General features: G+C 43.4%; 1 protein-coding gene across 4 annotated transcripts in view; it reads left to right on the plus strand.

Annotated features, from left to right (window-relative positions):
• KIF24 (kinesin family member 24) overlaps positions 1-25,179 on the plus strand; it is a 91,885-nt gene that overhangs the window by 54,615 nt on the left and 12,091 nt on the right. For all 4 annotated transcript variants that reach the window (XM_059141937.1, XM_059141938.1, XM_059141935.1 and 1 more), the window contains exons 7-12: positions 3,601-3,722; positions 4,573-4,678; positions 13,539-13,610; positions 16,820-16,929; positions 20,932-23,166; positions 24,355-24,448. In XM_059141937.1, coding sequence (XP_058997920.1) covers positions 3,601-3,722; positions 4,573-4,678; positions 13,539-13,610; positions 16,820-16,929; positions 20,932-23,166; positions 24,355-24,448 — 2,739 coding nt within the window. The remainder of the gene's footprint in view (positions 1-3,600; positions 3,723-4,572; positions 4,679-13,538; positions 13,611-16,819; positions 16,930-20,931; positions 23,167-24,354; positions 24,449-25,179) is intronic.

Below are 25,179 nucleotides of genomic sequence, written 5' to 3' on the forward strand. Positions count from 1 at the left end.
GCTTTACATGGGGGTGCCTGGGTGGCTCAGTGGGTTAAAGCCTCTGATTTCGGCTCAGGTCATGATCCCAGGGTCCTGGGATCGAGCCCCACATCGGGCTCTTTGCTCAGCAGGGAGCTGCTTTCCTTCCTCTCTCTCTGCCTGCTGGCTCTCTGCCTACTTGGGATCTCTGTCTGTCAAATAAATTTAAAAAAAATTTTTTTTTAAATGGTTTACATGTATTATCTTTTTTTGTATTGTCATTTTTTAGTTGTCTTAAATAATCTATGAGATTATGATCTTACAGGTAAACTAAGGTTCTGAAAAGTTAAGTGACTTGCAAAATTTTGCTCATTGCAGGTTCAGCCAACCATATGTCAGAGCTGGCATGCATACCCAGTCTTAGATTTCACTACCTTAACCCCCTACACTTAAGTCTGTATGTCACTTGGAAAAATTTGTCTGATGATCTTCACAAACTGAGTCATTTTACTCCTCAGAGTTCAGCTGCTTTAGGAATGGTGATTGCAGTCTATTTCTGAAACTGAGGAAATGACCAGAACCTGAAATTCCTTCATGCCTTCCCTAAAAGGCATTTAGTCAGGAAAGTTCTCAACATGTTAGGTTTTCTGAGACATACTCACAGGTACCTAATATATCATGATAGATAAGGTGGACAAGGTGCATGGAAAACCATGTCTAAAAGTCTATCATACAAGCCCAAAAGTCAGTCTTTCTTGGCTCCCCTGGGGGTGAACCACAACCCATCCTTTGAGTTTCTGTCACTATCTACAGTTCCTGGCCCTGAGGCCTCTCAGACCTTTCACTATGTCCTAGCGGAAGTAGCATGTTTACTTTCACATATGGCAGAGGACACCTGGCTTCTAACCCTAGAATTCTTCTAACCCGACCATATTTGACCTTTGTGTTCTTGGATAAGTCACCAACTTCTCTGTGTTTTTTCCCTTATCAAGCATATTGTTTACATAAATTTCGAGATTTAAAATATCTCCCCTGTCTCTTCATGGTGCTTGTAAAAGACCAAAATGAACAAAAAAGCAAAAAAGGTGTGAGAACCCTAAAACTAGAAGGAAATACACCAGACTCTTGTTAACCCTGGGATTATGGGAGGTATATATTTTCTTAATATTTTTCCTGTATCTTCCAAGTTTTCTGCAGTAAGCACATCTTCTTTGCTGATAAAAAAAAAAGGAAAGGTTTGATAAAAAGAACATCACACCTTCTCATCATGGCCTTACAGTCTAAGTAAGCATGAAGTCAGAGTGACAGGGGACATCAGTTACAGATGTGCATTTTCGTGGCCCAGCCAGCCATTGGAGCTCAGTGGGCAGCTTATGGCAGGGACACCTGCCACACCCATTTTAAGGGACTACTGTTCTCACTCTTCCCATTTTTGATTAGCAGTAACATACTAGCCATGTAGTTGAAAATCCAGTGTTACAGAATTAACAGGTTCTTCCCTTTATAAAAAGATTCATCAGATAGATCTGTTATACTTTTAGTAGATTCTAAATTTGATTTTAAAGTACAATTCTAAATCTCATGTACAGATAATTTTTAGAAACACAACTGCTTAAACCATGAAGGAACTTACTAAACATTAAAAAAATTTTTTTAAACATTTTTTAGTTAAATTCAATTAACATGTATTATTGGTTTCAGAGGTACAGGCCTGTGATTCATCGGTCTCATATAAGGAGCAGTGCTCATTACATCACTTGCCCTCCTTAATGTCTATCACTCAGTTACCCCATTCCTCCCCCTCCTCCCTTCCAATATCCCTCGGTTTGTTTCCTAAGTTTAAGAGTCTCTTATGGTTTGTCTCCCTCTCTGGTTTCATCTTCTTTTATCTATTCTTCTCTTCCCCTGTGAGCTCCTGTTTTGTTTCCACATGTGATCATATGATAATTGTCTTTCTCTGATTGACTTATATCACTTAACATAATACCCTCTAGTTCTATCCATATTAGTTAAACTTGTAAAAAGTACCTGCGTGTTAAGATATTTTATGGCCTATTGTTGGAGTTTGAGTCTAGTCTGGCAACCTTTGGACTCTTAATTTGGAAACTGTGGTTATGTTCAGTAAAATACAAATTAAAAATTTGAAAGATTGAGAAAATTGAAATAGGACTTCCTTACCCTTAATTCACTGCAAAATAAATGAATTTATCAGAAGTACCTGACAACTTAGTGGAAACCACATGAGCTTTGGAGTCAGACATACTGGATGTGGAATTTGGTTCTGTCACACAACAGCTTTTTGTGAGCAAATCAACCTCTTTTTTTTTCTTAAGATTTTATTTATTTATATAGAGACAGATAGTGTGAGCAGGAGAAGGGCCAGAGAGAGAACCTCAGGCAGACTCTGTGCTGTGCACAGAGCCCCACCAAGGGCTCGATCTCACCACCTTGAGATCATGACCTGAGCTGAAACCAGGAGTTGGACACTCAACCAACTGAGCCACCCAAGTGCCCTGTGACTCAACCTCTTGAATTTGTCTTCAACATATACTGGGCATAATATAAGGAACTCACGGGGCGCCTGGGTGACTCAGTGGGTTAAAGCCTCTGCCTTGGGCTCGGGTCATGGGTCCTGGGATCGAGCCCCGCATCAGGCTCTCTGCTCAGCCGGGAGCCTGCTTCCTCCTCTCTCTCTGCCTGCCTCTCTACCTCCTTGTTATTTCTGTCTGTCAAATAAATAAATAAATCTTTTAAAAAAATATAATGAACTCACCTCATATCTAGGCTGTTGTGAAGATTCTATCAAATAATGTTTTATTTAATAAATACTTTTTTTTCATTTTTAAGTAATCTCTACACCCAACATGGAGCTCAAACCCACAACCCCAATATCAAGAGTCACATATTCCACTGACTCAGCCAGCCAGGCACCCCTCTGTCAAATAATATTTCTTCACCTTTTTGATTCTCAGTAATCAGCACTCCTTCCTCTGTCTAAAATCATGGCAGCATGTTCACATATGGCTGTGTTTTCAGTGGCAAGAGGCAGTCCTGAGACTTCACCTCTATTTCCCCTTTCCCTTCGGGCTATAGGGACCCAAGTTAGTCTCTACTTCAATGATCTTAATGGAAATCACATCAATTGTGATCATGTCAATTGTGATAGCTCATTACTTCTGTGTTCCCACACATCATGCTGGCCCCCTCTGTGACTGCTTCCTGGTGGAACAGGTGATTGTAATCAGTCATTCCATGATGCATATTTCTGTCTTTGCTTTAGTTCCTAAGATAGATGGGTGGTATGGGACATGGGACATTGCCTTAGAGACAAGTCATGCCCTGGAGACTGTAGTCAGGCTAAATCTATCAAAGATATTAAAATGAATATATAAGATCAAGAAGTAAATTATCTCTTGAGCTGTTGAATGTTCTCCCCAAGGTTAGTATTCCCCATTGTTTGCACTGCTGTTGGGTACTTACTCTGTATGATTACATGCTTTGGCAGCTTTCTACATAGAATGAAAATACTGCCGTGTACTGACAGTTATAAGCCTGGTTTCTGTGGCTCTCAGCCAACACTTAGGACCCAGGGGAATTTTTCACTTCTTGAGGGAATCACCCTATGGATTTTATTTTCAGGTGATTCTGAAGGGCAGCAAGGAGCGCAGCACTGGGGCCACTGGAGTTAATGCGGACTCCTCCCGCTCCCATGCTATCATCCAAATTCAGATCAAGGATTCAGCCAAGAGGACATTTGGCAGGTGAGTTGGAAATATGCAAGGAATTGCATTATCTGCCTTTCCCTAATGTGACTTTGAAATATGTGTTATCAACAACAGGACATTCTGCCACCATAGAGTTTTTCATAAATATCAGGGATACAGAGTAGAGTTGTTAGCCCTGAAATAAATCATTGTATTAAAGTGCCATCAGTTGATTAACCATGAAGTAATGACCTATTGTTGGTCAAGCCTAAGTTATTAAAAGGGACATTGATTGCTTCTAACGTGAAACACAGTATCAGCAAAGAAATAGTAGGAAATGCATCTCAGCTTACAGGCCAAAAAAAAAAAAAAAGAAAGAAAGAAAAGAAAAAAATTAATCTATCCTCCTTGAAAGAAGCCATAAGACAATTGGGTACATTCATTGCTCCTCTAGTGCTATCTTAGCAAATTCTGCCACACTGATGGATGAGCCTCTCTCACCTCTGAGTAATGAGTCTTTTTTTTTCTTACTTACTTATAATTCCTCCTCTTCTTCTTCTTCTGTTTTTGAGGGGGGGACCTGGAAAGCAGCCCACAAAAGTTTCTATTTAATTACCTAAGTGGCCACCTAAGTGATTTGCATTGTAGTCATTTAGCCTTATAGGAAGAATGTTTTATTAATTTTATTAATTTCTCACAAATGATTAAAACCAACAGAAGTGTCTGAGCAGTGAGGGCAACAGCTGACAGATCAGAGTCTTCTAATAATTTTGGAAAGCTGACAGTATGTTTTTTCTTTCCAGAGGTTGGGCCAGTGTTAGTTTCTTCCTGCTGCCCCAAAATGCTGACTGATGTAAAAATAAACCAAGGCCCCCAAGAAGTTATCCCTGCTGTGTGTTTTCTCTAGGATCTCTTTTATTGACTTGGCTGGCAGCGAAAGAGCAGCAGATGCCAGAGACTCAGACAGACAGACAAAGATGGAAGGCGCAGAAATAAACCAGAGTCTTCTGGCTGTAAGTTGTTTGAAAGCTTTGATCTAAAAATCCTTCTTCTTTTTTTTTTTTTAAGATTTTATTTATTTATTTGACAGACAGGAATCACGAGTAGGCAGCGAGGCAGGCAGAGAGAGAGGGGGATGTAGGCTCCCCACTGAGCAGAGAGCCCGATGCAGAGCTTGATCCCAGGACCCCAGGATCATGACCTGAGCCGAAGGCAGAGGCTTTAACCCACTGGGCCACCCAGGCGCTCCTAAAAATCCTTCTTAAGAGATTTTTGCCCCTCTTTACATGCAGCCAGAGTGGGTGAAGGTGGGGTGGGGTAGAATCAGCAGAGCAAGGGCATGCTCCTGTCTGGAAGTGGGGTTCCAGGGTTAGAGATAGAGGCTGCCCAATCAGATTCTTAGAAGTTCTAGGCAACTCTTTCCTTCTGTTCCTGCCTTCTCTTCCTCTGGTCAATCCCTTAGGAGCAGAAAAGTATTTCGGCAGCAGCTGAATGGTTAACTTAGGTAAGCTTTCTCTCTCTCATCAAGTTTTTAAATTGTATTAATTTTTCAAACAACAAAATAGAATAAATCACATAATGACCTCCCAAATACTTGCACCCAGCTTCAACATGTGAAAAATCTACCGAACCCTTTCTTTCCCCTGGTTAGATTATTGTAAAGCAAATCCTGTCATCTTGTCGTTTCTTCCACAAATGTTTCATTATCTCGAAGAGATAAGGACTCTTACTTTTGAATATAACTGTAATGCCATTATCATACCTGAGGAAGTAATTATGTAATGTTATCTATTATCTAGGAAGTATTGTGATTTCTCCAGTTGTCCCATAAATGTCTTTTCACAGTTTGTTCAAATCAAGATGCAAACAAGACCCTTGGATTGCTTTTGATAGTCTCTTTTATTCTATATCAGTTCTTTTGTTTTCTCTCTCTCTTATTTTTTTTTAAAGATTTTATTTATTTATTTGACAGATCACAAGTAGGTAGAGAGGCAAGCAGAGAGAGAGGGGGAAACAGGCTCCCCCAGGCGCCCGGGTTTCTCTCTCTTTTACTATCAGTGTATTTATTGAAGAAAACTGGGTCCATTTGCCCTATAAGATTTTCCAACATTGGGAATTAGGTTGACTGCATCCCCACATTCATGTTTATCATACTCTAGCCTCTGTGTTTTCTATAAAGTGGCTAAGATCTGTATTCGGGCTGTACAGGAGGGAGCCACTAAGCCACATGTAGTTACTGAGCACTTCAAATGTAGCTCCTCCGAACTGATACATGCCTAAGTGTAAGATATACACTGGATTGTGAAGCAGGTATAATATCTTATTAATATTTTTTCATATTGATTACATGCTAAAATAATATTTTTGCTGGTTTTTTTTAAATGTATTTGGCTATATTGGATTACATATAGTTAAGATTATATAATTAAGATTAATTTCAGGGTACCTGGCTGGCTCAGTCAGTTAAGCGTCTACCTTCAGCTCAGGTCATGATCTCAGGGTCTTGGGATCAGCCCACATTGGGATCCTTGCTCAGAGGGGCTTCTGCTTCTCCCTCTCATCCCCCCACTCATGCTCTCTCTTGCTCACTCTCTGAAATAAATAAAATCTTAAAAAAAAAAAGATTGATTTCATTTTTTAAAAATGTGGCTACTAGAGATTTAAAATTATACACAAAGTTTGCGCTTGGGGCTAACATATTCCTATTGGGAAAGCGACTGTACTAGAAGCTTGATCAGATTGAGGTTCTGGTTTTTTGGCAGGAATTCATGGGTAGTTTTTAGACTTCTTATAGGAACACATCAGGACGTACAGAATGTCTGGTTGTCTTTTTGTGATTTTTTTTAAAGATTTTATTTATTTATTTGACAGAGATCACTAGTAAGCAGAGAGGCAGGAAGAGAGAGTGGGAGAAGCAGGCTCCCTGTTGAGCAGAGAGCCTCATGTGGAGCTTGATCCCAGGACCCTGAGATCATGACATGAGCTGAAGGTAGTGGCTTAACCCACTGAGCCACCCAGGTGCCCCTCTTTTTGTGATTTTTAAGAATTAAAGGTTCAAGTGTTGACAGCATAATTTCTCCTTTATAGTTTCCTATCAGACTTTTTCATTTAATGGGTTTACCAGCTATAGATAAGCATCACCTGTATCTATTGTTCCTTTAGGGATTCTGAAATTGTGATATTCTTATTCTCATATTCCTTCTTTATTAGCTGGAAGAATTTTTCTTCAAGTATGTGATTATGATTATCCTGAAATATAGTTCATTCAGTAGAGACAAGATAAATGCTTGCTTGATTCTTTGCCTTTACTCACCAGTTTTCAGAATGATTGTGTCCTAGTAACCTAAACCCGACCAATTAATTTGTTGTTATTTACTGTTTTGTTTGGTTTTGTATTATTATAGACTCATTGTAATCATTATTCTTTTTGTTATTTAAATATACATCCTTTGGGCAGTGGGAGCCTTTTCAAGTATGTTCCTCTAGTTTTTTGACCAACTATTAGTCTCTAATAGCTTCTAGCTTCCTGGCATTCTGGCAAGACAAGATGTTCCAGGCTCCTCTTGTACATTTCCTTCCCCAGACCTTGAATTAGGCAATTCTTCAACAAGCCTTGGTTTTAGAAGGAAATGGCATTTTGAGACCAGTTAGGGGTGCTAGGGGTGCTTACTACCACTGTGTTAGTCCTTGCTTCTAGGCGTTTTTGTTGTAGCTAGGAAACTGATTTTTTTAAATTATTTTTAGTAATATATCATGTATTATTTGTCCCAGGGGTACAGGTCTGTGAATCATCATGATTTTTTTTTAAGGATTCATATTAATAAATTAATTCAAAAGCAGGGTAAGCAGGAGAGGGAGAGGCAGGCTTCCTGGCAAGCAGGGAGCCTTATGCGGGTCTCGATCCCAGGACCCTGGGATCATGACTTGAACCAAAGGCAGACATTTAACAATTGAGCCATCCAGGCACCCTACAGCATTTATATAATTTATTTGCTCTTCAGTATATATGTGTTTCAAAATAATGCTGATATTTTTCATAATATGATTATTGAATTCGGATTAAGATTTCTTTGCAGTTTCCTCTTCACCCTTAGGTTGTGTCCCACTTAGGTGTACAGTCATAATACTGTGTTGCACAGTCATTTGAAATCTTTTCTATGTGTTTAAGCTTACCAATTTCATATTCGGTTGAAGTATAAACTGTAGAACAAGCCAATCTGAAAGAAGTCTTGTGTCTATCCCTGTCCCCGCAACCCTATTACCTCCCACTTCTTAGATAACCATTTTTTTACTTATATATATATTTGTATTCACCTCGAAAAAAAGGGTAGTACACTGTAAACACTTTGCTCTTTTCACTTAACAATATCCTAGCACTCACTATGTGGCTGTATGTAGACATCTTCCTTGTTCCTTTTTGCAGCTGCATAGTGCTGCCTGTGCCCCTCCATATTACTTAAGTCCTTCTGATCAGAACTGAAGTCTCCACCTAGACACTTTATTTCCAGGCCTCATGAGGGATAAATTGCAAGGCAAAGAGAGGTGAGAAAGACAATCTGCATCTCTTTTTACTTTTTCAGTTTCTGAATAATTTTTTTTAAAGATTGTATTTATTTATTTGACAGAGATCACAAGTAGGCAGAGAAGCAGGTGGAGGTGGTGGGGGGAAGCAGGCTCCCCGCTGAGCAGAGAGCCCAATGCCGGGCTCAATCCTGGGACCCTGAGATCACTACCTGAGCTGAAGACAGAGGCCCAACCCACTGAGCCACCCAGGAGCCCCTGGTTTTTGAATAATTTTAGATTTACCAAAACAAAGTTGCCAAAATTAAATACACAGCATTCCTTCACCCAGTTTCCATATTACTTATATCTTGTATAGCCATAATAAAATATCTAAATCAGGAAATTAACATTGTAGACATCAATACCAAGACAACAACAATAACATTGGTATACTATTTACTAATCTACAGACCTTGTGTGAATTTCACCAGTAGTCCCACTAATGCCCTTTTTTGGGTCCAGGATCCTGTTACGTTTAGTTGTCATGTTCTCATAGTCTCAGTTTTTGTCATCTGTGACTTCAACACCTTTGAAGAGTGCTGTCCTGCCTGGTTTTATGGTTTTGGTTGTTTTTGGTTTTGTTTTTTGTTTTTTGTTTTTTTTAATATTTTATTTATTTGACAGAGAGAAATCACAACTAGGCAGAGAGGGAGGAAGAGAGGGAGGAGGAAGCAGGCTCCCTGAGGAGCAGAGAGCCTGTTCCAGGGCTCGATCCCAGGACCCTGAGACCATGACCGGAGCCGAAGGCAGAGGCTTTAACCCACTGAGCCACCCAGGCGCCCCGGTTGTTTTTGTTTTTTGTTTTTTTTGCAGATTGTCTGTGAATTTGGGTTTATTCAGTGTTTTCTCAAGATTAGATTGAGGTAAATTGAGCAAGAATACCACATAAATTGTACCCTTCTCAGTGAATCATATAGGTGGTACATGAAGTCAGTACATCTCATTACTGGTGATGTTAACTTTGATCACGTATTAAGATGTTTTGTGCTGGGACGCCTGGGTGGCTCAGTTGGTTAAGCAGCTGCCTTCGGCTCAGGTCATGATCCCAGCGTCCTGGGATCGAGTCCCACATCCGGCTCCTTGCTCTGAGGGGAGCCTGCTTCTCCCTCTGACTCTGCCTGCCACTCTGTCTGCCTATGCTCGCTCTCGCTCGCGCTCTCTCTCTGACAAATAAATAAATAAAATCTTTAAAAAAAAAAAAAAGATTTAAATTAAAAAAAAAAAAGATGTTTTGTGCTAAGTTTCTCCACTATAATGTTAACCATTTTCCGTTTGTAATTAATAAATACCTTGGGGCACCTGGGTTGGTTAGGTGTCTGCCTTTGGCTCAGGTCATGATCCCCACATCCCGGGATCATGCCCTGTGGCGGGCTCCCCTCTCATCAGGGAGTCTGCTTCTCCCTCTGCTCCTCCCCCTGCTCATGCTTTCTTGCTTGCTCTGCGTGTTCTCTCTCTCTCTCTCTCTCTCATAAATAAATAAGTAAATAAATGAATAAATAAATAAATGACTTATGGGGAGATAGTCTGAAACTGCGCAATTTCCTATTTACATCACACTTTCACTGCCTAATTTTATCATCTGTTGATGATTTTTTTTTTTTAAGATTTTATTTATTTGAGAGAGAAAGAGTGAGCATGAGAGGGAGAAGTTCAGAGAGAGAAGCAGAGTCTTCGCAGAGCTGGGAGCCCGATGTGGGACTTGATCCCGGGACTCCAGGATCCTGACCTGAGCTGAAGGCAGTTGCTTAACCAACTGAGCCACCCAGGTGCCCTTCTGTTGATGATTCTTAATCTGGAACAATCATTACTGTGTTTACCTGGTGAGATTTCCTGTTCCTATCATCCTTTTTACATTAATTGGTCGGAATTCTGCTGTAAGACAGAGCTGTCTTGGGGCGCCTGGGTGGCTCAGAGGGTTAAAGCCTCTGCCTTCAGCTCAGGTCATGATTTCAGGGTCCTGGAATCGAGCCCCGCATCAGGCTCTCTGCTTGGCAGGGAGCCTGCTTCCTCCTATCTCTGCCTGCCTCTGCCTACTTGTGATTTCTGTCAAATAAATAAATAAATGAATCTTTAAAAAAAAAAAAAAGAGCTGTCCTTTCCCTACAACTAATTTATTGGGTTATTTATAACAGTAAGATATTTCTTTTATTTGCTAGATTATAATATATTTTTATTATTTATTTTATTGCTTAGATTGTTCTCAAAGGCTGATAAGGATTAGTGGCCACACTTGGATTTGAGTATGTAAGGGGCAGGTGTAACTCAGGCCAAGGGTTTGGTTACTTGTTTGTCCCTTTTGGAGAACTGTCCCAGTGGTAAAGTTTGGGGATATTGCATTGATTTGTAATAAAAGAGGAAATTCCCTTGTACAGGTTTCTCCTGCTATCTGAAAGTAGAACTTCCCTATGAAATCTTTTGTAAGCCAAAATGGCATAAGGCAAAGAAGTGATTACCATTAATTTATACGGAAACAAAGGTGAGCATTCCCAGACCCCAAAAATAACTTCTTAGGCTTTTCTGATACCTTAGCACACATCTTGATAATGGATGCAGAAAATAAATCAAGATAAAGCACAGGTGGGCCTGGCTGGCCCAGTCAGTGGAGCATGTAACTCTTGATCTTGGGGTCATGAGTCAAGCCCTACATTGGGCATAGAGTTTACTTTAAAAAAAAAAAAAAAAAAAACTAATAGAAAAAAGCAAAAGATAAAGCACAGATGGTTGCAGACACAGTTCAAAACTATGGCTTAACCAACTGAGCCATTCAGGTGCCCCTACTTTTATTTATTTATTTATATTATACTTTTTAAAAAATTATTTTATTCCCTTTTTTTTTTTTTTTTTCATTTCTTTTCAGCGTAACAGTATTCATTATTTTTGCACCAAACCCAGTGCTCCATGCAATCCGTGCCCTCCTTAATACCCACCACCTGGCTCCCCCAACCTCCCACCACCACCCTCCTTCAAAACCCTCAGGTTGTTTTTCAGAGTCCATAGTCTCTCATGGTTCACCTCTCCATCCATTTCCCTCAACTCCCTTCTCCTCTCTATCTCCCTATGTCCTCCATGTTATTTGTTATGCTTCATAAATAAGTGAAACCATATAATTGACTCTCTCTGCTTGACTTATTTCACTCAGTATAATCTCTTCCATTCCCGTCCATATTGCTACAAAAGTTGGGTATTCATCCTTTCTGATGGAGGCATAATACTCCATAGTGTATATGGACCACATCTTCCTTATCCATTCGTCCGTTGAAGGGCATCTTGGTTCCTTCCACAGTTTGGCAACCGTGGCCATTGCTGCTATAAACACTGGGGTACAGATGGCCCTTCTTTTCACTACATCTGTATCTTTGGGGTAAATACCCAGTAGTGCAATTGCAAGGTCATAGGGAAGCTATATTTTTAATTTCCTGAGGAATCTCCACACTGTTCTCCAAGGTGGCTGCACCAACTTGCATTCCCACCAACAGTGTAAGAGGGTTCCCCTTTCTCCACATCCTCTCCAACACACGTTGTTTCCTGTCTTGCTAATTTTGGCCATTCTAACTGGTGTAAGGTGGTATCTCAATGTGGTTTTAATTTGAATCTCCCTGATGGCTAGTGATGATGAACATTTTTTCATGTGTCTGTAACCATTTGTATGTCTTCATTGGAGAAGTGTCTGTTCATATCTTCTGCCCATTTTTTTATATGATTGCCTGTTTTGTGTGTCTTGAGTTTGAGGAGTTCATTATAGATCCTGGATATCAACCTTTTGTCTGTACTGTCATTTGCAAGTATCTTCTCCCATTACGTGGGTTGCCTCTTTGTTTTGTTGACTGTTTCCTTTGCTGGATTTGAGTATGTAAGGGGCAGGTGTAACTCAGGCCAAGGGTGAGATTTCCTGCATCCATTATCAGAATGGATGGTATAGCTTGTACTACTTATTTTCTGCATCCATTATCAGAAGCTTTTGATCTTGATGAAGTCCCAAAAGTTCATTTTCGCTTTTGTTTCCTTTGCCTTTGGAGACATATCTTGAAAGAAGTTGCTGTGGCTGATATCAAAGAGGTTACTGTCTATGTTCTCCTCTAGGATTCTGCTGGGTTCCTGTCTCACATTGAGGTCTTTTATCCATTTTGAGTTTATCTTTGTGTATGGTGTAAGAGAATGGTCGAGTTTCATTCTTCTACATATAGCTGTCCAACTTTCCCAGCACCATTTATTGAAGAAACTTTTTTCCACTGTATATTTTTTCCTGCTTTGTCAAAGATTATTTGACCATAGAGTTGAGGGTCCATATCTGGGCTCTCTACTCTGTTCCACTGGTCTATGTGTCTGTTTTTATGCCAGTACCATGCTGTCTTGGTGATCACAGCTTTGTAGTAAAGCTTGAAATCAGGTAACATGATGCTGCCAGTTTTATTTTTGTTTTTCAACATTTCCTTAGCAATTCGGGGTCTCTTCTGATTCCATACAAATTTTAGGATTCCAGCTCTTTGAAGAATACTGGTGGAATTTTGATCGGAATGGCATTAAAAGTATAGATTGCTCTAGGCAGTATGTCTTTGTATGTCTTCATTGGAGAAGTGTCTGTTTATTTGCTTTTAAATAAAAGAAGGGGCACCTGGGTGGCTCAGTGGGTTAAGCCTCTGCCTTCGGCTCAGGTCATGGTCTCAAGGTCCTGGGATTGAGCCCCACATCGGGCTCTCTGCTCAGCAGGGACCCTGCTTCCCTCTCTGTCTCTCTCTGCCTGCCTACTTGTGATCTCTCTCTGTCAAATAAATAAAATCTTTAAAAAATAAATAAATAAAAGCAAAAATTCTCTATGGATTTAAGTTAGTGCGCGCTGCTGCTCTCTTTCAAAGTAATTATCAGAAAACTTATATCTGAATCTACACCTATAGGTGTGCATGTGTTAGCACGGAGGTGGGGGAGTGGTATATAGGTATTTTCTGTACTTAAGCGCACTTATAACTGCTAATCGTATGAGAGGAGGCAAGAAAAAAGGAGCTGGCAAGCCTAGACTGCACCACATGAGCTTGGACTCTGGGGCCTGTGGGAAAGTCCCTGGTTTTCTGTTCCCCACTACTGGGGCTAATCTAAGGATAGAGCCTTTAGGATGGGAGACCCTCAAATAGACACAGGGAGCTCAGGATGTTCACCCTTCTAGCTTGATTTTTCCTGTTGGACAAGAAACTACCAAAGCATTTTGACTTCCTTTTGGAGGACTGTCTGAGAATGGCTCTTTTAAGAAAAGTCTGATCTGTTCCTCTCTCTTTGCATGTGGGATTTCCTGCGTTTGTTGTTGATCTACCTTTGCAGCTGAAGGAATGTATCCGTGCATTGGATCAGGAACACACCCACACTCCCTTCAGGCAAAGCAAATTAACTCAGGTAAAGTTAAATGTGAACTTTGAGTTTGTTCTGTTTCATTCGTTTGTTCGTTCTTACATTCATTTGTTCATTCAGCAAAGCCTCCACTGCCAGCAAAGCATGATGCTAAGCTCAGGGAGGGGGAGGACAGGGAAGGAGTCACATTCCTTCCAAGTCATTCTAGGTAGAGATGGGCATCCTCAGGCAGAGATGCCTGTGATATGAAGCAACTGAGCTTTCACGGGCAGTAGTGCACTTCTGGCCATCACCCAGCAGCTTTCTGCTTATTTCTAATATAAAGAAACATTTTTGATTTAATGGAGTCTCTGAGCCTTTGGCTGGTATAGCTTGTACTAAGCATTTTCTTAGCTGTGAGAGTGTTCCAAGACAAAAAATAATGGCTGGAGTTAAAGATAAGATCTTTAAAATTTTTTTTAAATTTACAGTTTGCTTGTTATTTTATTTATTTATTTATTTTAGAAATTTTGTTTATTTTTTTTTTAAGATTTTATTTATTTATTTGACAGGCAGAGATCACAAATAGGCAGAGAGGCAGGCAGAGACAGAGAGAGGAAGGGAAGCAGGCTCCCTGCTGAGCAGAGAGCCCGATGCAGGTCTCAATCCCAGGACCCTGAATCATGACCTGAGCCGAAGGCAGAGGCTTAACCCACTGAGCCACCCAGGCGCCCCTGCTTATTTTTTTAAAGATTTCTTTTTTTTTTTTTTTTTTTTTAAAGATTTTATGTATTGTGTGTAAGCCTGACAATTCACAGACCTGTACCCCTGGGGCAAATAATACATTATATGTTAATTTTTTTTAAAGATTTTATGTATTTATTTGACAGAGAGATGAGAGAGGGAGCACAAGCAGGGGGAGTGGGAGAGGGAGAAGCAGGCTTCCCGACGAGCAGGGAGCCCAATGTACGGCTCAATCTCGGGACCCTGGGATCATGCCCTGAGCTGAAGGCAGACCCTTAATGACTGAGCCACCCTGGCGCCCCCAAACTGTGCTTTTTTTTGTCAGAGAGTGAGCACAGGCAGACAGAGTGGCAGGCGGAGGCAGAGGGAGAAGCAGGCTTCCTGCTGAGCAAGGAGCCCGATGTGGGGCTTGATCCTAGGACGCCGGGATCATGACCTGAGCCAAAGGCAGCTGCTTAACCAACTGAGCCATCCAGGCATCCCCAAACTGTGCTTCTTAATGAATGGAAAATGCCAGTAATTCAGCACTGTAATGGCTTCAGAACAGTGGCCCAGGTAGGGGTCTACCTACCTGAGCCTACCTAACTGCCTAAACAGACTGCTGTGAAGACAGTTATGGGTGCCCATGATTCCTTTCTGCACCATGTCCTGTGCTCAGTGGGGGACAGACTAGCGTAGACGGCAGTGTAGGTAAGGATCTTTGTATTTTAGCAAAGGTTCTTACTCTGTGCAGCTAACCTAATGGCTCCACAGGGCCTGGGGCAGAACCTGTAATATAACTCATTAGACTCATGATCTGTGGGTTGGATTTTATCTTCTCAAACATGATTTCAACTAGAAATTTAAGAAACCCTTTATGGGTGGTTAGTCCTGATTCTAAAAATTGGCTCTGACATTTTTTTTTTTTTTTTAAGATTTTATTTATTTGACAGGAGATCACAAGTAGGCAGAGAGGCAGGTGCGGGGTACAGGGAGCAGGGTCCCCGCTGAGCAGAGAGCCCAATGTGGGACTCAATCCCAGGACCCTAAGACCATGACCTGAGCCGAAGGCAGAGGCTTAACCCAGTGAGCCACCCAGGCGCCCCTTGCTCTGACCTTTTTTAAAACAAGTTCACCATCCCCAGAAAATGCGTACCTATTTAATCCCACATCAGGCTCCTTGCTCAGCAGGGAGCCAGCTTCTCCCTCTGCCTGCGGCTCCCTCTGCTTGTGCTCTATCTCTCAAATAAATAAAATCTTTAAAATAATGATAATAACGGTAATACTTCAGAAAAAAATGAAAAAATAATTCAGGGTCACTCGGCTGACTCAATCAATGGAGTGTGACTCTTAATCTTGGAGTTGTGGGTTCAAGCCCTATGTTAGGTATAGAGATTGTTTAAAAATAAAATCGTTTAGGGGTGCCTGTGTGGCTCAGTAATTAAGAGTCTGCCTTTGTCTCGGGTCATAATCCTAGGGTCCTGAGATCGAGCTCCATATCGATCTCCCAGCTTGGCAGGGACCTGCTTCTCCCTCTCCTTCTGCCCTGCTTATGCTCTCTCTCAAATAAAGAAATTTAAAAAAATAAATAAAATTGTTTAATAATAATAAATCAAACAGTGTATGTATATACAAGTACAAAAGAGATGGCAAGAGGTACCTGAAAATCCTACCTCTCAGTGATAATCACTGCTACATTTTGGTGACTATCCTTCCAGATATTTTTCTGCGCACATATCTACATGTAGATCTACTTATAGAGTTACGGAATCATAAGCCTTCTTCATTCAAAGTTGTAGATCTTCCGTGTACCTAAGTTCAGGTATACCTAATTATTTTAAAGGTTGTGCTGTAGTCAGTTAATATTTATTTAGTTTGCAGGGCACCTGGGTGATTCAGTTGGTTAAGCTCCTGCCCCCGGCTTAGGTCATGATCCCAGGGTCCTAGGATCAAGCCCTGCACTGGGCTTCCTGCTCAGCAGACAGTCTGCTTCTCCCTCACCTTCTGCTGCTCCCTGAGCTTGTGCTATCAAATAGATTAAAAAAAAAAAGTATTCAATTCCCTGTTTACAGACTCCTAGATTTTCTAATTATTATAATGCTATAAAGCGTATCCTATATATTACCTTTCTTTTTTAAATCAACTGAGCAGTTCTCTCTAGGATAATGTCCTGGAAGCATGCATATTTTTTATATTTTTATATATATATTGCCAAACTGTCTTCTCAAAAGCTTATACCATTTCATGGTACACATGAAATAGTATAGCAATGTAGAAAAGTGCCCATTTCCCTAGACCCTCACCAGGGCCAGAGTATTATGAGTCTTACTTAATCTTATGGGTGAAAAATACTAGTGTTTTTACTAGTTTGTTTGTATTTCTTTGGTTGGTGAAGTACCTTTTTTCTGTGTTTTTGATCATTTGTATTTATTCTTTGTAAATTGCCTTTTTGTAGCAGGGAGGGGAGCTATGGCCCCGTGTCCTGCACACATTAAGTAGTCAGTATGTCCTTTGTTAATTGACTTCGTTGACCTGCCTTCTGTTTTGGACAGGTCCTGAGGGATTCTTTCATTGGTGATGCCAAAACCTGCATGATCGCCAACATCTCACCAAGCCATGTGGCCACCGAACACACTCTGAATACCTTGCGTTATGCTGACCGGTGAGTCGCTCCCAGGTAGCAGGTTGTGTGTGTGTGTGTGTATCTCAAACACACAGAAATTTGATCTTGAGCTCCAGCAGAAGTCTGTTCTTGAGGCCATGATCCTAGTACCAGGGGAATGTGCAATTGGTCATTTGAAGAATGTGACCTGATAGGCCTTGCCATTTTACAGGTGTGAAAAGAGAAAGGGGACACATTCCCTGGTTCAGGAGACATCTCCATTAGAGACTTCTTTTTTTTCTTAAGATTTTATTTATTTATTTTACGGGGGGAGAGAGCACGTGTATACACAGCGTGCACACAGGAGCAGGGGGAGAAGCAGGCTTCTTGCTGAGCAGGGGACTCGAAGTGGGACTTGATCCCAAGACCCTGGGATCATAGCCTGAGCTGAAGGCAGACGCTTAGCTGACTGAGTCACCCAGGCGCCCCCATCAGTGCCTTTTATTTTTTTATTTTTTCTAAAGATTTTATTTATTTATTTGACAGAGAGATCACAAATAGGCAGAGTAGCAGGCAGAGAGGAGAAGCAGGCTCCTTACTGACCAGAGAGCCCACTGCGGGGCTTGATCCCAGGACCTTGGGACCATGACCTGAGCTGAAGGCAGAGGCTTAACCCTCTGAGCCACCCAGGCGCCCCTCATCAGTGCCTTTTAAATGGCTAGTGGGAAATGATATATTTCTTTGGAGTGGAAGGCTCAAGGTTTTCTTCCAGTTACTAGCCTCAGCCCTAATCTAAGGGAGAGAATACATGTTACTTGTCAAGGCAGAAGCGCTTAGAACTATGTAGGTCCAGGAGACATCACCCAGACATGACACGTTACAAAAGGTTAAAATGAACTCAGAGAAAGGCAGGAACTTTAAAAGGGCTTATTGGAAATTGGCAGTAAAGCTAGCCTGACTATATGGTCAGGGCTCTTTCTGGGGTGACCTTAGTATCTGCCAAGGTTCCCCTACCCCCATCTCTTACTCGTGGTCACATAGGTTTCCTAGCATGGGTGAGACACTATCATTTCCATACTTTTCTCTGGCTGCTTTGCTGCCTGGTCCTGTCTGGGAATGAGCGATCATTTAAGTTCCATGAGAACAGGAAGCCTTATCTATTTCTCCACTGTATCTACTGCCCAGACAATACTTGGTACCTAGTAGATGCACAGTTAAGTATTTGTGAATGAAAGGAGGAACTCTTCCTGTGGTTATGAGAGTGGGCTCTGGAGTCAAGACTATCTTGGCCAATACCTTGCTTCTGCCATGAAATAGCTGAGCAGTCTCAGGCAACAGTTTTGGGCTTCAGTTTTATCTGACAGGTGATAATATTAGCATCTACCTCATACAAGAGTTATGTGGAATCAATGAGGATACATTATGAAGGGCTTAGCACCACACATGGAACTAGTTACCAATCAATATGTGTTAATTTAAGCAATAGGTCCCCCAAATAGGTTTCCTGCGTACTAGCATTCCTTAGAAGAAAGGCTACTTTGTGGGGTGCCTGGGTGGCTCAGTGGGTTAAGCATCTGACTCTTGGCTGAGCTCAGGTCATATCTCAGGGTCATGAGATCAAGCCCCCGTGTCAGGCCCTGCGCTCAGTGAGTAGTGTGTTTGAGATTCTCTCTCCCTCTCCTTCTGCCTCTCCCCCTTTCATACACTCTCCCTCACTCTGCCTCAAATAAATAAATCTTAAAAAGAAAGGCTACTTCACAAACTGAGATCAGATAGAAGAAATGAGATGATCCAACCTTGTTGGGACCAAAAAATGAATATGGCTTGAAATTCTTTACCTCCATGTATCCATTACCCAGCTTCAACAACTGATAATGGTGAACAGATCTTGTTTCATAACCCCACTACTCCCTGGATGATACGTTATCATTTGCTTAAAGTAAGAATTTCATCATTAGGAACAGAGAACAAGACATCTCCTCTCTTAGTGCCTCAGTAAAGGAAGAGAAAAATCCCTTTCACATAGGAGAGGTATTAAGTATAATTGAGAAATTATTTGAAATAATTTTGGCTTTAAAAAGAAGTATAATAGAAATCTCTTCCATTTGAGGCAGTCTGATAAATTATTGAAAATGAATGAAAGCCATTTGTTTTATGTGCTTAAATGAAGCCTAATGAAATTAATTTTAGGTAATTATATATACACGATTTTATTGCTTATTTATTTAAGATTTTATTTATTTATTTATTTGACAGAGAGAGATCACATGTAGGCAGAGAGGAAGGCAAAGAGAGAGGGGGAAGCAGGCTCCCCACTGAGCAGAGAGCCCAATGCAGGGCTTGATCCCAGGACCTTGGGATCAAGGCTTTAACCCACTGAGCCACCCAGGCCCCCTATTACTTATGTAAAAATTTATTCTGATTTAAAATTTTCTTTTCTCCATATACTAGAATATTGCTAAGGAATCCAAAAGTAAAGTTCCAGCTGGACCCCTAATAGGTTTACACTTATCAGAAAAGCTTAGTGACAGGAGTGATTTTGGGGATAGGAAGAGTACACTGGAAGCATTTAGCATCAATAACCAAATTACCTGTAGGATTCCCTCTGGCACTCAGCTTTCTAGAATTATTTACTGTGAGTCCTACTAGAGGGAAATGTTGGTGTTTCTCTCCTAATTAAACTAAAATAATTAAGACTTTTCTAACAGGAAGTAATTTGGAACCATCTAGACTTACTTGGCACCTCTCAGCCCATTTCCTTGTATGTATGCCCTACTGCAACACCTGAACAAAGGCCCATGGACACGTGTCTTCAGTCACATTCTGCATCTCTTTGCTTAGCTGTATTACCTGCCTGCCTTGGCTCCCAGACTTCAAGGGAAGATTTAAATCAAGTCTCAGTGTCAGGCTTAGATCTTGGTTTTCAAAAATGGCCACGGGGGTCATTGAGCTCCCCGTAAGGATTGGATTAAAACCAAAACAAAGGCAAAGACATTTTATGGGAGCCCCAGGCAGAAGTACTGCTCCCTCCTGGGATATTTTAGTGAACAGTTTACAGACCACTGGAGAATCACATTTTTACTTGGTGTCACCTTGTGATTCTAAATTCTTACAGTGTTTTTAAATATCACAAGAGTTAAGAGACTGATCTTGACAAATGAATCCTGGCAGAGATCTCTAAAGTTCCCAAGTGGAATAGAGCATGGTTCTCTATTCTCTATCTAGCAGGTGATTTTGCATTGGACATTTGGCAACGTCTGGAGAGATTTTTGATCATCATGACTAGAGAGTAGTGCTACTGGCATTTAGTGGGTGGAAGCCAAGAATACTGCTAAACATCCCATAGTGCATGAGGCAGCTCCCTACAACAAAGCATTACCTGGGTCCAAAGACCACTTGTGCAAATGTTGAGAAACCCTAGGAATAGACAAGTCACTTTTCCTTTAACAGAATTAGCACAAACCTGCTTATTTCCAGAGGATTTTGCTTCCTGAGTACCCAGCAAGTTTGAAGGAACCCATTTTTTTTTTTTAATTTTATTTATTTGACAGACAGAGATCACAGGCAGGCAGAGAGAGAGGAAGGGAAGCAGGCTCCCTGCCAAGCAGAGAGCCCGATGCGGGGCTCGATCCCAGGACCCTGGGATCATGACCTGAGCCGAAGGCAGAGGCCTTAACCCACTGAGCCACCCAGGTGCCCCTGAAGGAACCCATTTTTTTAGAGAAGCCTAAAAGGAGATGGATTGTAGGAAAAGGGGGCTCTGGCTATGGGGTAGCAGGTGAGTGGAGACACCAGGCTCCTGAGTTGGCCCACCTTCAAGAAGTACACACGGGCCCTAACATGGGGGGATGTGGTACGGTTCTGAGACAAGCTTCACTGGCCTATCCCATGGGACTGAGGCATTTTCCAAAACTTTTGATCATAGAATGTATAGTATATATTTATATCCTAAGACTGTACCCATCTTTTTTGTAATGCTTTTCTTTGGTTTTTGAAAAGTATAGAAAAAGAATTAAGGGGCATGCTAGAATACACATTTTAACATAAAATGGTCATTTACAGGGTCAAAGAACTAAAAAAAGGCGTTAAATGTTGTACTTCAGCTACAAGTCGAAATCAGACCTCTGGAAACTCTTCTCCAAAAAGAATTCAGAGCTCCCCTGTGGCCCTGCCAGGGGACAAGTGTTCTCCCAAAAAGGTCAAGCTGGGGCTTCAGCAGTCATTCATGGCAGCTCCTGGCTCCACGAAAGGGAAGGCCTATCCTCTGGCCAGCCACCCGCCCAACATCCCTTTTGCACCTGTACCTAAAGTTCCTGGTAAGACAGGTTCATCCAGAGGGAGTCCTCCCCAGGAGTGGGTCGTTCAGACCAGCCCTGTCAAAGGAGCCACGCAGTCTAGACATTCAGCCAAAAAAAGGGCAGAAGAGTCTGCACCCTTGTGCTGTGAGAAAAATCAAATGGGCAACAGAACTGCCCGCAGGTGGGGAAGCAAGGCCGCCGGCCCAGGAGAAGCTCCAGCACGTGGGAAGCTACCCTCCAAGTGCAAGACAGTGCAGCCTGTGCAGCCCGTGCAGCGGCAGCTGGTGTCACGGGCCGAGCTCTCCTCTGGCAGCCTCCACCACTTAGCAAAATCTGGGCAGGGCAGCAAGGGGAGCACACCTGCCAGGCCTGCCTCAGAAGTGTGGACAGACATCCCTCCACATCAGAAAGAGAGGGAGGAACATTTGCGCTTCTATCATCAGCAGTTCCAGCAGCCACCTCTCCTCCAGCAGAAGTTCAACTACCAACCACTGGAAAGGTTTTTATGCCAGTACAGGCCCCTGGAGGGGCAGTTCCAGAATGAAACCCCTCTCCCCTTCTGCTCTTACTCTGAGAGCCAGGATGGAGCCCATGCTGAGGATCTTGATGACAGCGATTTCAGTGAAGATTCTTTTTCACATGTCTCCAGTCAGAGGACCACAAAGCAGAGAAACACCCTAGAGAATAGCGAAGGCTCCTTCTTCCTTCATCAGAGGGAGGAAGGCGCTGCGGAGGTGGCCGAAAGGCAGCAGAGTCTGTTTTTTAACCCCAGGACAGATGGTGACGAGAAGGGCCCAACTGGAAACTGGATGTACTCTAGGAACCCCACAAATTACAGAGGAGCAGCTCTCAGTCATGGCCACGGCTCAAGTAAGGTGACTTTGGACTGCAGCAGAGAGGAGTCTTCCTCCTTGGAGCTTTCCCCCAGAGACAACCCAACAGAGAAGCCTTACTGCTCACAGGTAGACTTTGTATGTGGCCAGAAAGGTGGTGGAGACCCACCCTCTGAACTCAGACAGAATGCTTTCAGAAGTGAGGTTCCTGGGCAGGCTGAGGGTAGTTCACTACCCCCAGAAGAAGACAGTTTCATTTTCTCACTATCCCATGAGGCATTTCCAGGATCTCCAGACCAAAGAGAGACAGTTAGCACACCTCTGAGAGAAGTTGGCCAAGACAGCCCAACTCTGGTGACCGAAACCATGAAAAACAGTTACCCTTACCAAGAAGGCAACTGTAGAGGGGAGTCAGGCACATGTTCTGAATATGCTTCTGGACTGATGGCTCCCCTCACTGTGTCCCTCCTGGAGAACACAGACGATGAGGGCCCTCTTCCCTTGGAACGGCTGGCCCAGGATGGGCTTGCTCACAGTCCAGTGGCAGCAGGGGGCCCACCTGTGGGCAACACAGTGTCATCTGGTGATCAGAAAGCACTCCTGCCAGTGTCTTCAGCAGCTGGGCACTTGTGGCTCTCATCATCTCCCCCTGACAATAAGCCAAATGGTGATCTTCCAGCTCTGTCCCCATCACCCATCCGTCAGCACCCACCTGAGACGTTGCCCATCAGTGAGACTGACCCAGGGGAGGTCTGCCAGAGCAGAGAGCCTGTACTATCCTCCCAGGAACACTCAAGTAGCAAGCGGTGTGATGCTGATGCTGAGGCGGCAGAGCTGAGCAGCTCCCAGGGTTTTCCAGAAAAGCCCTTCCCCCACATACATATTGGAGGACCCCACCCTGCACCTCTACTCACCGCACGAACAGAAAGCAGTGTTATGGCTGACCAGCCCTGGGCCCAAGAACGAAAATCTCCAAAAGGACTTGGTTGGCAGGAGCTAAGTCTGCTGAGAGACCCCATCAAGTTGCCCTGCTACAACAGCAACATCATGTGGCTCAAATACAGGCCGATCCCAAGGTGCTTAGCAAGACCAGGCTCTCCCCTGGCCCCTGGCAGCTCTCCAGAGACTGCAGGGACACTCCCTCAGCTCACCCTGGGGCCTGCACAGTAAGTTGGACACCCTCCCCAAGACTGGCATCCCTCCTCCCACTCCAGCTTAACATTTGTTTGTTCTGGAAACAGTTATCGTTTTTTCAGTGTCAGAGCTACACTACCAACTAGACAGGCTTTGCCCGCTTTTCAAGGGAGCAAGCCTACCTGGGTGGGTGAACCCTGAGTCTGGGAAAGCTGGGCCTTGGGTGAGAAAAGGGAGGATCCGTCCCCTTCAGCAAGCCTGGGACCAGTGGTGACATCAGAGTCCTCTTCATTCTGTCAGGTCTGTGTTCCTGGAAGTGCTGCCCAGGGACACAGCAGTTACAGCCTTGTGCCCTCAGAACCAAGGCAGGCTGGGGAACTTGCAAGATGGTGAAGGTCAAAAACAGAGGGACTGGTGATTTGTGCTGCTTTCCCCAAAGGATGCTGTGAACAGTGCAACAGAAAGAGAGGCCACAGAAAGTGTAGAGAAAGGAGGCAGGGAGATCCAGCAGGGCCCCTCAGCATTAGGGGCCGAGGAGCTGGTAGGTATATGGAAACAAAGGCTACAGCCCTTTGCTAGGGTTCCTGGGATCTAGGCCAGCTGTGTGTCTCCTGCTCACTGGGGCTCAGGCCAGGGCCAGGGACAAAGAGGACATGGAAGGATACACAGATGAGGAGCCTGCCTATCCCAGGAGACGATCTTGCTCTCTCCATGGCCTCTACCCAGTGGTAGGATCTGACAAAAGGCAGATCCTCCAGTTTCGAACTCAAAGCCCCTGCTTTGGTCCTTGGACTCCCTCAGGAAGGAAAAATGGCAGGCGAGGCAGCAGGCCACACCTTGTCCCAGGTGTGCCAGCTACAGTGGTCATAGCCTTGAGCCTTTTGGCAGGGAAGCCATGGGAAGCTCCTGTAGTAGGGGAGAAGCAGCACTCATCCCTGTCCCTCAGTGTAGCTGGGGGAGGCAGGGACAGATTGAGAAGCCCCACTTTCCCAGTATGTTCTTGGTATAATTTAGTCCCTAGATAAGTCCTGAGAAGAACAGGTGACAGAGGAGGAGCGGGGTGGGGGGGGGGGGGGGAGGCGTGTGTTGGCCCCGGGTCAAAGTTTTGACCATTCTGAGGAGGGGTAGTTCCTGGCCTGGAAATGAGGCTTAGCCTCAGAAAGCTGCCTGGGAGAGATGGGAGGCCCAGGGGATCACACTATCCCCTCTGGTGTTCCCAGGCAGGTGGTCATCCGAGCACACCAGGAACAACTGGATAAAATGGCAGAACTGGTCTTCAAGGAGGAGACCCTGATGAGTCAGTTGGCTCTTCATGTAAGTAGCCTTGGCTAGACACTCAGGGGCTGGTGGGAATTAGCCTGCAGGTACTCTGCTGGCCATCCTTGTTTGCTGTGGCTATGGTGAAGGGTCTGCTGTCCTACTCTAAGAGGACTTGGGCCTCCTCTTGCCATTCCTCTGACATAGCTCAAGGGGTTGCACAGACAGGTGGGAGTTGGAATTGCACTCCCCATTTCCAGGCTAAAATGTTTCCAGCCTCTCTCCTTTGCCATTCTGCCTTCTTATTAGCTTGCTGGAGCCCCTCCCTGTGATGGTAAGTGACCTGCCACATGCTGACCAAAGGTACTTTGTTTTTCTTTTCTTTTTTTTTTTAATTAAGATTTTATTTATTTATTTGTCAGAGACAGAGGGAGAGAGAGCGAGTGAGCACAGGCAGACAGAGAGGCAGGCAGAGGCAGAGGGAGAAGCAGGCTCCCTCCCGAGCAAGGATCCCGATGCGGGACTCGATCCCAGGACCCCGGGATCATGACCTGAGCCGAAGGCAGCTGCTTAACCAACTGAGCCACCCAGGCGTCCCGTACTTTGTTTTTCTAAATAGGCTCCACACCCAGTGCAGGCTTAAACTCACAACCCTAAAATCAAGACCTAAGCCAAGATCGAGAGCTGGACCTTCACTGACTGAGCCACCCAGGTGCTCCTCAGCCAGAGGTACTTTTGCAAAGATACCCTCTGCCCTGCAGAATACCTCTCTACATATAAGTTTCTCA

Source organism: Mustela lutreola, chromosome 12, assembly GCF_030435805.1.
Source record: "Mustela lutreola isolate mMusLut2 chromosome 12, mMusLut2.pri, whole genome shotgun sequence".
Taxonomy (NCBI): domain Eukaryota; kingdom Metazoa; phylum Chordata; class Mammalia; order Carnivora; family Mustelidae; genus Mustela; species Mustela lutreola.